This window comes from Vigna umbellata, chromosome 4 (genome assembly GCF_029865625.1).
Source record: "Vigna umbellata cultivar VRB3 chromosome 4, Vumbellata_1.0, whole genome shotgun sequence".
Classification (NCBI taxonomy): Eukaryota; Viridiplantae; Streptophyta; class Magnoliopsida; order Fabales; family Fabaceae; genus Vigna; species Vigna umbellata.
The window spans coordinates 72,986,869-73,000,750 of record NC_142168.1 but is presented as its reverse complement, the minus strand read 5'-3'; the positions used below and the strand labels follow the sequence as shown (position 1 = coordinate 73,000,750).

The 13,882-nt window shown below is 31.4% G+C and overlaps 2 protein-coding genes across 3 annotated transcripts; one reads left to right on the top strand and one right to left on the bottom strand.

Annotated features, from left to right (window-relative positions):
• Positions 1 to 4,937: 4,937 nt before the first annotated feature.
• LOC148201187 (uncharacterized) lies at positions 4,938 to 10,239 on the bottom strand. 2 transcript variants are annotated; one of them, XM_088113901.1, is made up of 3 exons: positions 9,988 to 10,239; positions 6,572 to 6,781; positions 4,938 to 5,365 (listed from the first exon to the last, which is right to left on the bottom strand). In XM_088113901.1, exons 2-3 carry the CDS (start codon positions 6,752 to 6,754, stop codon positions 5,111 to 5,113), a joined length of 438 nt encoding a protein of 145 aa, XP_087970027.1. In that variant the 5' UTR covers positions 6,755 to 6,781; positions 9,988 to 10,239; the 3' UTR covers positions 4,938 to 5,110. The 2 variants fall into 2 exon arrangements, with proteins under 2 accessions (XP_087970027.1, XP_087970026.1); XM_088113900.1 differs by having other exon boundaries at positions 6,572 to 6,785; positions 9,988 to 10,233.
• A 158-nt stretch (positions 10,240 to 10,397) lies between these two features.
• LOC148201186 (uncharacterized) lies at positions 10,398 to 12,355 on the top strand. Its single transcript, XM_088113902.1, has 2 exons — positions 10,398 to 10,993; positions 11,244 to 12,355. Exons 1-2 carry the CDS (start codon positions 10,621 to 10,623, stop codon positions 11,252 to 11,254), a joined length of 384 nt encoding a protein of 127 aa, XP_087970028.1. The 5' UTR covers positions 10,398 to 10,620; the 3' UTR covers positions 11,255 to 12,355.
• The last annotated feature ends 1,527 nt before the right edge of the window (positions 12,356 to 13,882 follow it).

Below are 13,882 nucleotides of genomic sequence, written 5' to 3'. Positions count from 1 at the left end.
CACTATAATGCATGATTAATTGTCAGGGAGACAAGACATTGTAAACTAGGGATTATGATTAGGCTTTCTTCGCCGAGACCTCGGGTTTAAGGTAATTTAGATAGTGGCATTAACATTAATGAAAATAAAGATGAATTCCTAAATACATGAGTGGATAGGACGAAATTGATAAATCCCAACAACATAATCATCCATATATTTCAATTCACGTGTGTTGTTTCTTCTTACCATTGATCAATCCATGCATACATATTTATTTTTGAGTATTTGCATTTAAATCTTAATCAATCGGTTTTACAAGTCTTAGCTAATCAACAAACCACACAACTGTCTAGGCTGTGAGTCCTTTGGGAGAACGATACTTGGTCTTACCAGGTTTATTACTTGATACGATTCGATTACATTTGTTGAGGGTTTAACACATGTATAACTCGACCAAAAGTAGGGCAAACAAGACAACTGTGCTCAATCACGAACTCATACATGTTCTCAATAACATGTATAATACCGAACAAAAGTAGACCTAACGAAATAACTATGTTAAATCACAAACTAATACATGTTCTCAATAACATGTATAACTCAACATAAAGTATGCCAAACAAGACTCTCATGTCAACCACTCATCCTTCTCCCTTTTTAAACTCTAAGTAACCTATAACATGTATAAACGATTCCAACCATTCACCAACAATTAACCAAAAATTTTCAAATTAAATTAATTAAATTTCTACTAGCACACTTTCGCACTCTCATGTCAATTAGAACATTTTTAATGCAACCCCTCTTTTCTTTTTTCTAATTTCACAACACATAAGAAAATCATTCTTTTTTATGTACCACTTTTTCTCTTTTTAATGTCCACACATCTTCACACTACCATTTTCTTTTTACAATAATCTTCTCTCCCATGCTACCAACCCTCACGGTCCCACCATACTTCACACTCTTTTATTTTGCTTTTTCACTCACATTCTCTGCCATTTACATATCAACACTACCACACCCATATTTCTTCTTTTGACTTTTCAACTCCAATCCTCTCTCATTCTCCTCCTCAATTCACGTCAACCACATTGCCACCTATTCTTCTCTTTCTTTCTCTATTTCCTACGTAAATCAACACTTGCCACTTTGTTTTAATTTTTCTTTCTTCCCCAAAATTACGTGACCAACCCATGTAACACCTTCACCATCTCTCCCTTTTCTTCTTCTTGTTTTACGTCAACCTCCATCAACATCTCTCTCCCATTTTCTTTTTCTTTTCCCCTTCCACACTTACGTCAACTTTTTCAAGCATCAACCGCTCCTTCAACATTTTATTTCTTCCAAGACCTATTGCCTCCTCATGGTTTCTTCATGTGTTCACCTCCACATTTCCACTTCCATTATTCTTCCTTCATGTTCTTCTTCCCATGACCCCAAACGTCTTCTTTTTTTTTTCACTATTTTCATCAATCCCATGCACCCTAACTCACCAAAACATCACTTTCACTCCACTCATTCTCATAACTCAATCATTTCTCTTCCAACAATGGAAAAGAACTCTCAATACCCTCTTACCCACACTCTTGGTAAAAGAGTGTAGATAAGTGTCCCTCAATATATGTAAATCATGCTTGATAAAAATAAACAAGATACACACAATAAAAGCATGGTTTTAAGTGTACCCATGTCACTTTTTCATACATGGGTTTTAAGTGTACCATGTTACCTTCTACCCATCATGCACCATATTATATCCCAAGTTAAACCCCTTACATGCAACAACCAACATATTTAATGGTCATTCCTTGATAACTCTCAAAGTTTGCATATTTTTCTGTGCTTAGGAGTCTAGGATAGTGTATTTTTGTTTCTAATTGACTAGAATTAGGATAGTTTTAGGTTTTGCTTTAAATTCTTTAAGTTTTGCATAATTTTAGTTAAAAATAGGTTTTTAGGAGTATTTTTTAGTTCTTATTAATAATTAGAGAATTTATATTTTTTTTAGAAAATCTTTAATAAAAAAATCTTTCTTTTTAATTGTTAGATTTTATTTTATTTTCTTTAATTTGGTGTTGATTTTTTCTTTGATGCAGATATGAAATAGAATGTTGGGCTGCTGCCACATTTGGAATTGAGCCGCTGAAATTGGGTGCTGAAAGTAAAAATTTGGGTTGCTGCCTTAAGCTGTTTGGAAGCAAATTGGAATGTATTGATTGGACTGCTGCTGCCTTGGCCAAATTGGCTGCACACGAGAATGGCTGACGCAATTGAGAGTGGGCCACTGGACCTGCACTTGGCATTTGAGTCGTTGCATGGGCACTAAGTGGAACGGAACGGGATCGTTTTGGAGAATGTCTAACTGCTGCATTAGGGGTTTTCGTATCACAACTCTCATTGGAAAGAAAACACTCACTAGCAATTTACTTTGAATTTAACAATCTATTATGGAAACTATATATATATGATAGTTTATAGTTAGATGATTGAACATGTGTAATATATTAAAATTAAAAGTAATTTAAGGGAGAGAAAAATGGAGAAGTGTATTTTTTTTTCTTATATTCTTATTTAATGGAGAAGTTATTATAAATAATTGTCTTCAATTTGAAAACGGTTTTTTTTTAATCTTAAACAATTAATATATGTGGAAACTATATTAAATAATTAAAATTATATAATAACTTTTTTATTGGAAATACTAAAATATTTTGTTAAATTGGGAAAAAAAAACTTAGGGTTAGAATATAAATAATTGAGGTCGACAAAAGAGCAAAACGTACAGAAACCGGTGGCCTCTCGTTGACAAGTGTGTCGTGTTCACAATACAAGTTTTCTACACTTCTCAAAACAAATGTTAATACATATATATTAGAAATATATTTAAAAAAAATTAATTTAGTTTTTAAAATAATGATTCTAAGTGAGTAAATTAAAAATATTGTTTTTACATTAAACTAATAAATTATAATAGTGATTGAAATTAGATTTGTAAATATAATGATTTAAATTACAGTATTTTTTTCATATATTTACATTTTTTAAATAATATGAAACAAAATTTATAATCTTTGAATTATCGTTTTTCATTTTAATGAGTTAATTTAATATCTTACACGTGTAATTTTAAAAATAATATAAAAATATAAAAAAAGTTGACATACCAACTTCTAACTCGCTCTATTTTATTTATATCTCAACAAATTCACAATTTAAATATGTCATTTTGTTTAGCCAATTTAGTGAAATATTAATTTAAGTGAAATAAATCCACATATATATTAAATTTAATTGAAATATTAATTTCTCATTATATCTTTCGAAACCTGAGTTTTACTTGGTATGTTTGGACCTAAACATTATAAATATATATATATATATATATATATATATATATATATATATATATATATATATATATATATATATATATATATATATATAATTGTTTATACTAAGATCATAAAAGTATTTTTATCTATGATTATTTATTATTTTTTTATAATGGACATTTCAATATTTATACAATAACATACTATTCGTATAGAAATTAATTACTTGTAAAAAATTAAAATTAAATTTCTATGTTATTAAATTAAATTAAATTAAAATTAAATTAATTTATGTTTTATTAGATTAAATTTATTTAAAAATAAATTTTAATTTTTTTACTTTTATTTTAAAAATTTATAAAATGTTTTTTTCTAAATATTTTTAGTATCTGTACAAATATATTTTAAATAAATATTTGACAAAAATATAAAATAAATAACAAAAAATTTTTTTTATTGTGGATTGATAACAGATGAGCATGTTATTCAAGCTGGTTGAGAGAGTCATTAGGACATTTGTAAAAAAAAAATTGGAAACAGGTGGCAGAAAATAATGGGTTGGTGTCGGTGGAAGAAGTAAATTCAATTTTATTCATTTGTTCTCATGCTTTATTATCTCCCACGTGCCCAAATTCATCTTATCTTTTTCTTCTTCTTTGTTTCTTAATTGAATTTGAATAAAAGTTAGAAAAGCCCAAATTCATCTTATCTTTTTTTTCTTCTTTGTTTCTTAATTGAATTTGAATAAAAGTTAGAAAAATACGTTGTTATTTATACATAGTTTCGCATGCATTCTACTACACTAGAAGTTTTTTTGGTTTTTCAAAAAATTCAATTTATTTTGGTTCGTATGTTTTTTTGTCAACTCACCTTTGATTTATAAAGTTATGGGAATGAACACTTGCAACTCTTATTAAAAAAATATTGATATGTTTATCGAGATAATTATGATAAAGCTTTTTATTTAAAACTATTTTTAATGTGTTATATAAATAAATAAAGAATACTGATATTATCAGATAAGAATATTTTTATGTTGGCAATTAAATTGTGTATTAATATTCGATTAAAACTGTTTCATTTTAAAAAAAAATGGAAAACTAAATGTGTAATCAAATTTTTATAAAGACTAAATCTAAATTTTCATAAAATTGTAGAATCTAAATTAGATTTAAATATAATATTTATAATTACATTGATCATGTTAAATTGTCCAAAAGAGTAAAATAGACACAACATTTAGTAATAGTTGTTTGTGACGTGGACGATGAGATGATGAATTTTATCTTTAATATTGTTTTAAAAAAATATGAAAAATAAACAAGAGACGAATTGAAACAAATTAACCTTTTAAAGATTCCTAGTGTTATTTTAGAACTATCATTTTTTTGGTTTTTAGATATCTAATAATGATGTCAATAGCTTCTATTAGTACAGCAGGAAAAGAACAAAACCACAAAAAGGAAATGTACTGGGCCTTAGTGGCCCTATACTTTTTATGAATGTAACTCAAACAAGGTTGTTAGTTGGTTCTTTCTGCACCTCCTTTTCTTATTTCTGCACTCCCATAAAATTCATATATCTTAAATTATCCCTCATTAAAAATGAACTAACATAGTGTTCAATAAATAAACATGAATTAAATCTATTTGGCACTGTAAACATAGTGTTCAAACATGAACTAAATTCATTCATCCTTTACTTGGCACTGGAAGAAAGCACATGTTTGGCACTGAAAATACAATGCAAACTGATTTTATGGAAGGTAACAACATAGTCAGCTGTCTTTTAGTTTACTTTGTCTCTTCTTCCTCCAATTGGTACTCCTCATCGTCATCATTCTCATCTTCATCCTCTTCATCAAGTTTACTCATTTGGGAAAATTTGCTTAACTCCAACCTGCCTTCATCCTCTAAAACATCAAGCCCAAATTTTGTGTTACGTTGTTTGACCAAAAGCCAACGCAATAACCGGTCTTCTTTGTTTAGGTAATGCATCTCTTTGTTGATTTCAGGTGTAGCCATCATGCTCATTTGCATCAGCGTCCCCTACATCCATTAAAAAATGAAAATGGCACACATGCATCATTTCCATTCAAACTCAAAAAAAAATTTAATTTTTAAGTCATCCTGTTTCACTAAAGTCACACTCTCAAACTAAATAAAGTTCACAGAAACTTCAGTAGCTGCAAGCTTAAAACAGAACACTCAATAAACATTTCTCAATCATATGTCCCAATTCATGACTAACACCTGTATCTTATAGTTATTATATTTTTGGATAGTTGTTATATTTTTGGGCTTAGGAATATATGATGTAAAACCTTGGAGGGCAAGAATAAGAAGACAGCTCAAAGGCTTTCGGACTTGAATTTTCTGGCTTGAAGTATTGTTAACTTTGAATCAAATTATTTACTCTATACTTTTATTCTCCAGTTTAAGGCAATCAGCATTTTACCAGAACAATTGCACTAATTGTCATTTGTGTCAGTCTGGTTCATTAGATCACTGATATGCAAGATGGACATCTAGTGTGGTCTCATTCAACAGGTGGCTAATTAAGCAGCAGATTCTACTAAATATGCTCATTCTCCATATAGTCTAATGCCACTTTGGCAATGTATCTCTCACTTGTTTTTCCTCATAGATTTTAGTGTTTCTTTTTGGGTAATCTCCTTTACACCCTAAAAATTAAATTATTCGAAATACTTCAAGCTATGCAAAACATTTCCAATGATCAAATACCTAAACTACCAAAGAACTTTTTATATCAATCTCTGTTATATTAATTTAATGATGTTATACAAACAGTTCTATCCATGACTAACAAAGCCCAGAACATTAAAGCAATGAAATTTTGACATAAATAGAACAAGAACTATGAAGGATTCACCTAAATGGTGGTGGTCTAGCTACATACTACTAGTGCAATGGTAGTTCAGTTACCGCAATGAGGTTAAATGGCCAGACAAAAATTTCATGAATCTATTACCACATAAATACTCTATCAGAATTAATGTTACAAGAAAATTTAACTATATTATTAGCAAATTAATTCGTTAACTGACAACTGTTAAATAAAATATGAGTTAATTGAATTGCACCATCTAAATAGTAGAGTAATTCAGTGAAGTTCCTGAAGTATTCTCTAGGCTCAAAATTACGTCAATACTTATATAAAAAAGGTACTATAAACAGCACAACAACCAATGATGCATAAACTCTCTATAATGTATCACAAACAATCAACCTCACCTGATAATATCTACCATCCAACTTCTTCACACCATATCCCAACTGAATAGTTCCGAGATTCTTAACATCAGTGACAACCCCATTTCTTCCAGACACATGTTTTCCCACCCTTACAACTAAATCCAAAATAGCTTCTTTTGCGATATGAGGTTTAAAAAGAAACATACAGTCGTAAGGAGGCATCTTATTCCTCCTGCTTGAGCTAACAATCTATCTGCATGCAAAAAATAGAAGTTGGTCAAGAAGGTTAATCAAACTTTTTCACTACTGTAACACCCTTAATTTTAATGTCACAAAAACGTGTAAAAAAAATTTCGCAATCATGAATAAAATCATTCTATTTTAATCTATAAGAATTCTGTACTAAAAATTCTTTCATATTCTACCACATGTAATTTTATCAATTTCATAGTTCAATAAATATACTCATTTAAAATCACAACATAATGTAAAAAGTTAAATTTTCCAAAAAAAATCACAACATAACGTAAAAAGTTAAATCATTTAAAATTTTCCAAAAAAAATTAAATTTTTACAACATAAAACTAGATATTATCCAAATCCAACAATAACGTAAAAAGTTTGATACAACCATTTACATAAATAGATCAACTTTAAATAAAACTCCCATAGTCGATCCCCTCTCTGGTCAATCACACTGTTCCTGTAGAATCTACATTCCTATCTAACATATGTTATAGGATCATTGCCCAGGTGTACACACAGACAAGTAGAATCTAATAAAATCATAAAATAGTATAATTCTACACCTTTCCAAAATCAGATATATGACGTAATACCATTTCCCTTTTATACATCATGCTTAATACGACAATTCACGGCAAGTCATCCAGTTCATACTTTAGTCTCTTCAAACAGCATCACCACAAGTTTATGAACATATCTCTAGTGCCAAACACATCCCATACGTACCCTATCTGTTTTATTTTAATTTCCCTGTTCCTACTTAATGTAACTTTAACCTCAAATACTCATTAATTTACAGTAAGATTAACTATGTGAACCTAATTATAACTTAACAGCAACATTTTCTAATAGCCTAAAACCATTTACAATTAAACTTCTACTTATACTCCTATACAAATAATTTCAGCACCTATATATATTATCAATCATAAGCAAATGTCATATTACAAGAAACACATACATCTCACTTACTTATCCAAGTTACAAGCTATATACTTACCTCAGTCCACACCAACGTTCCCTCCTGCACATTCCTTAAAGCTATACTAATTCTAATAAAATGATGCAGATTAATTTTTCAAGCAATATATATATTACGCAACCTGAACCGGGTTTGAGACCTACATTATCCCAATCACTTGCTTCGATAATACCCGAAACCTCCTCCTATTCAATTAACTAATTTTATCTTTACTAAATTATAATTCCAATCACGAGGTATATGTTAGAATATTTACCTATTTTTCATAATTATATTGTGTTTAGAGTTACTTTATTTATCATGACTATATTGTGTCTAGAATTATCCTATCTATCATTATATTGTGTTTAGGACTACCTTATTTATCATGTATATTTGTAACAATTTATTCTTATAAATAGAAAATTAGGAGAGAGATCAATTAAGCCCTCAAGAACTATTTTACAGTTTCAATCTCAAGTGTATCCAAACAATCTTCATAATATATTTCCTCTTAGCGAATAATTATACATTTAATTTATTTTACTATTATTATTAATTATTATTATTATTTTCCAATTATGCAGATAGTTATCTGCACAATTTAATATTATCCTGGCTGTTGAAATGTATTGTTTACCAATCAAAACCTTAAAAATTAATTTTCTACTGTTATTCCCAAATCTAATTTCAATTCTTTCACTTTATTAGCCTTTATAATTGAAATAGCACACAGACATAATTAGTCTAAGTTCTAATATGCATACTTGCCATTTATTAATTACCATAAACCATCCTTTGAGCATATTACTGTAACATGAATTATAGCCTACCAACCCACATCAATGATTGCCAACTCTTTTTCAAAGTGTTTATATTACTGGACAGGGTTTCATAATACTCCTACTGCATTTTAGCATCAAATAAATTCATACAAGTAGAATCTACACCCCCTAATAACAACAACCGTTGCACGTTGCACCAATTTTATTTTTCATTAGGTTATACACACCAACCAGCCAATATACACATCATCAACCATTGATTTAGAGATGTTAATTTATAACCCAACAACATGACTTCCTCTCGCATAAAAATTTCCAGTTTATTATCATCTCAATTATAAAACCCAATAAAGTTGCAAAACATCAATGTTTTTAGTACAGAAACAGCAGTAAAAACAACCTAATACAGCAAAGATGTTAATGCAGTAACAACAATCAAAACAGCTCAATACAGCAAGGATTTTAGTCAAAACAGCAAATAATTTTCTGCAGCATTTTAATCAAAAAAACAAACAATTTTCTGCAGCAATTTAAACCCAAAGAGCCAACAATTCAGCATTTTAATCAAAACAGCAATGACAGAATGTGCAGAATTCTGAAACAGAAACTGCAATGACAGCAAGTAGTGACAGCAAACCTCTTTGATAACAAACCACAAAGTGTCTTATATAGATTTTATAAGAGAGCACTTAACACACAAGCTGGAATCTAACTTATACACAACCAAAACCATTTTGGAACTTATACAGTGACTTAAGGATGAACTAAAAATATACAAATGCATTAGAGTCTAATTCGCCACCTAAAACTTCCAAACAATTAGTCATAAAATTCATGCATCAACAACCTCACCCTTCAAACCACAATTATCCCAAACATTATACAATATTTTTTTTAACAATACATGATTTCCAACCCTTACATATTCAGACAGTTAATCACGGTTATGTAAAGTTTTTAGCAAGAATTAGTAATCCAATCAATCATTTTACAAGTCCCAATAACTTCTACTCTTTGTTGCAGTACAACTTTCCAATTACAATGTAACTCTTTGCTTTTAACTAATTGGTGCTCATTAGATATAATACTACCCTATGCCTATTTATTTCCGTTCAATTAGAGTATGCAACATAATTATAAGTTCAATTAATCAAAAATAGCGTAATTACTGAAAAACAGAACATGATATGAATTAGCATGCCATACTCTTAAATTCAAGACATTTTCATTGCGTAATCATTACTTAGAAGTGAGAAGAACCTATCATAAGCTATTCAATCTTATTATTTAAATTTGAATTTTCGATCAGAAGGGTAGTGTATACTATTTATTCAAAAAGCTTCTCAGTACAAACTTAAACTTAAGAAAACTTTTGGATTGATTCAACATCTATAGGCTGAACAGAAATACAACAATCGAATAACCCAATCAAAAGCTAACAAAACAAGTTTAGCTCCCTATACCTTGATCCGAAGTCCTGTCTTTATGGCAACCTCTCAAATCGAAAACTCTTCGAATACCTCACGTTCTCACCCTCCACGCCCACAGCTCACGATTCTCCTCCGTTCTGTGTCCTCTTCTCCTTCTTTCCCAAAACGCGTTGCTATTCCTCTCTATTGTTCTCACACCGCAGAACCTCCTCTTCCTCTAGGGTTTTTTTTTTCTTTAGGGTTTTGAAGAAGGAAAAGAAAAGGGAATTAGAGAGGCGAAGGAGCTCTTGTACCTAAAGAAGGTAAAGCAAAATAAAACACCCTTCAGACAAGTACACATGGAAACGCACTTAACACTAGGTGAATCTTATTTTGCTGATATTATGTTCTCTTTATTTTTATTATAATTTTTAGTTATTGAAATTAGGATCTTTGAGTCCTCCATAAAACTCTACTTATTGATACATATTCTAATCATTTAATTGCCTACCATACAAATATTTAGTTGGAAATTAAGTAAATTTTCAAATTCCATAAAAATTAGATTTAGATTAGCACAGAGAAATGAAGAACATAATTACTTAAAACAAAATAAAATAAAAAATCATATGCAAAAATTGTGCTATTTTATTGAGTATATAAAAAAAATTGATTCTTTGACGTTACATGCCAGTGAGTATATACAAAAGATTTGAATTCTATGATCACGGAGGCTGCGGTGAGTCACGAAGGCTGCGTTCATGGGTCACTGCTGCGAAGGCGGACGAAACCATGCTCGCGGCTGCGGATGAAGCGAAGCCGGCGGCGGCTCTGGACAAGGCCAAGCAGCCGCCAACTGCTGATGAGGCCATCTTGCCGCCACCGACGGCTGACGAAGCCATCCCACAGGCTGCAAACGAGGCGTTGTCGCCGGCGTCCTGCCTCTTGTTGCAGTGTCTTCAGAATTTTCAAGGTGTGAGAGATTTTCAGAGACTCCTTATGGGCGTCAATGTAATTTCTCATGCGAAGGAAATTGAGAGTTCGAGTAACGTAGATTTCGGTAAGTTCAATTTTGAAGTTATTACTACTATAATAAGATTAAAATATACCGGTTATTTTTCTTATAGGTATGTGTTCTTCAGACATATATGGATGAGATAAAAAGAGTAGGCTTTATCTCTTGGTCAAGGATCGAGATAAAACAAGATAGGATTATGCTTCAGTTTTTAGATAATCGAGGTAGTAGCGTATTTTTTTTTTCAAATTTTAGGACTCGGTTCATACTGTCATGCTTCGTTTTACTTTATCAGGTTGCAAATGAAATGGTAAAAACAGCATCTGCACATCCTGTTTTCAATTATCAGGAAATTAACAAAGTGAAAGGTGAAATAATATGGTAGCAAATCAGGGAGATTCTCAATTGATACCTACATTGTTACAATTTCTGAGGCTAAATCTGAATGTCAGAGGATAGAGGTTCCAACATGCACACAAGAAAACCCAAAAAATTATCAGCAGGAAGACAAGAAAACTCTCGCCAGGGTCACTGGTTTCCTCTGCTCCCCCTCCTTCCATGAATCCTCCGGCGTTGTCATCCCCTCCGGCCTCCACCCTCACTCCTCCATCCTCGGGTGGTTCTCTACTCGCCGCTAATCCGCACCGGGGTCCAGTGGTTCAAGCCCCGTTCCTCGACGTCGTCAACATCAGCCCTGTTTTCCGCGGCCACTACGGTGCGTTTAGCCCCACCTCGAGCCTCCCTGCACTCGACTGTGGGCTCCGTGGCTTCCCAATGGATGAAGCTGGTGATGAGAGGCTCGCCCGGATGAAGCAGGCCGCCAATGACCAAAGGGAGCTCGACAGATGGCGGCAACACTGTCTTGACCACGTGACGGCGAGGCAGCAACGGGGAGGTAGCGGCGGTGACGTTGTGGACGCAACGGGGAGGGAGCAGCAGCGAGGCAACAACGGGGAGGCGCGACGGTGAGGCAGTGGTTGGATGGCAGCACCAACATCTAGATCTTGTGCGATAAAAGGAATCGCGAAGCAATGCAATAACACTATAGCCGCGGCGACCACCTATCGGCGACCCTGTGATGGAGACGATGATGGAGCGCTTGGATGTGGCGGGTCGCTTGGATGCAGCGAGAGAGAAGAAAAGTGGAGAACTTTTTTCTTGGATGCAGTAGAGAGAAGAACATTGCAGCAGTAGGTAGGGTAACTGTGAAGTAGTAGGTAGGGTAACTTGCCTTGGTTATTATATCTTTGACCGAAGTAATACACTTCTACTGCCTCAATTCCTTCCTCCAACCGATGCCTATACGCAGATTATATGCTTCAGGTAGTTCTAACCGAGGTAACGTGACTATTATGCCTCAATGCCTGTTGAACCGAGGTCTATAAGTTCACTCAAATTGCAATACTGTCACCGCATTTATATTTACTTCGGGTTTGTGCAAACCAAAGCCTATTAGCTGGGTTAAAAAGCATTTTTTTTACTAGTGAATATTTTGTTTGCTTACTTCTATTCGTACAAGTTTCTAAATACGTATAAATTTCAAAATCTAAGGATACAGACTAACTTTAAAAAAGAGAAAAAACTAAAGAAATATTAATTAAGATTAAAAATACAATTTTTTAGAAGTGTAAGAAGGATTCAGAATAAAGTACACCTAACAAGTAATGGACTTTTTTTTTCTAATAATAAAAATAAATATCCTAATAACTCATCACTTATAGGGTAATGGGTTTCTCGACATGCAATTTCCTCTTTTTATGCAATTGATGATAAAAAGTTTGATAATAGTTAAATTTTGAAATGATTATTTTATAAATATTGTAGTTAATTGTTAAGTTTGATAATAGTTATAGTATATATTGCTAACTTTAATAATATGTGTTTATATAGTTAAATTTGATTCATTAATGGTTAAAGTTATTTTTTAAAAATAATATATAAATATGTATATTTTAAGTGTTAATATTTATAATTAGAGCAACTTATAATGGTCAATTAATTAACTTCTTGAAACAAATTACTTGCATGTCATTGACTTGCAATTAAAGATGCAAAATAAACAAAGAAAGACGCTAAATCAGACATGAAAGGATAACTTCTTATTAATAATAAGATCAAATAAACAAATAAATGAATAATAAAACTGAAAAAAAAAATCAAACTTTTTCTATTTAAACAGAGAATAAAAAATTTAACCCTTAAAAAAAACTGTGTATATGTAGTCTCGTTTTAATCAATAGGTTCGGATTTATGCTTGAATTATGTGATTATATTAAATATTTAAAAAAATATAATAATTTTTTTAATATAATGAAAATGATGTATTAGATTAATTTTTTTTTGTGTTCAATATATACATAATCTTTTATTTATAATAAAAAGAGATGAACTAAATTCAAAATATAAATAAAAAATAATAATATATAAACTAAAATTAAAAATAAAAAGAAAATAAAGATAATATTTTAACAATCTTGATCAAAAATATTGTCTTAAAAATGTTAAAGTTTTCTCTCGTCAAATTTTTTTTAGATAATTAACTTTTATTATAAGTTTTAGTTATTTAAATTAGAATCTTTGAGTCCTCCATAGAATTCTACTTATTTATACATATTCTAATCTTTTAATTGCCTACCATGCAAATATTTAGTTTTGTTTTGGTTGATATTTTTGTGGGGCCGAAACACGTGACTTTGTCGCTTCTGGATGACTCTGCCGCTTGCTCTCCTGTAATATAGACCGAACGCTCGTCCTTTGATGGGTCGCCTGAGTCGTTCGCCTTTCTTCCTTTTGGGTCGTTCAGTCACGTCAGTCTTAGCCGATCGGTTGCCTTTGTGCTCCAAGGGGAAGGTACCTGCAAAAGATACTCCGACACTCAAGTTAGGCGTGTGATTTGAAGAGTCTCGGCTCTTGGTTGAATATTTAGTGAATGGT

Coding starts and splice junctions, on each gene's coding strand:
- LOC148201186 (XM_088113902.1), top strand. CDS start 10,621: ATGCCAGTGAGTATATACAAAAGATTTGAATTCTATGATCACGGAGGC.
- LOC148201187 (XM_088113901.1), bottom strand. CDS start 6,754: ATGCCTCCTTACGACTGTATGTTTCTTTTTAAACCTCATATCGCAAAA. Junction 5,366..6,571: donor TGGATGGTAGATATTATCAG/GTGAGGTTGATT, acceptor TAATGGATGTAG/GGGACGCTGATGCAAATGAG.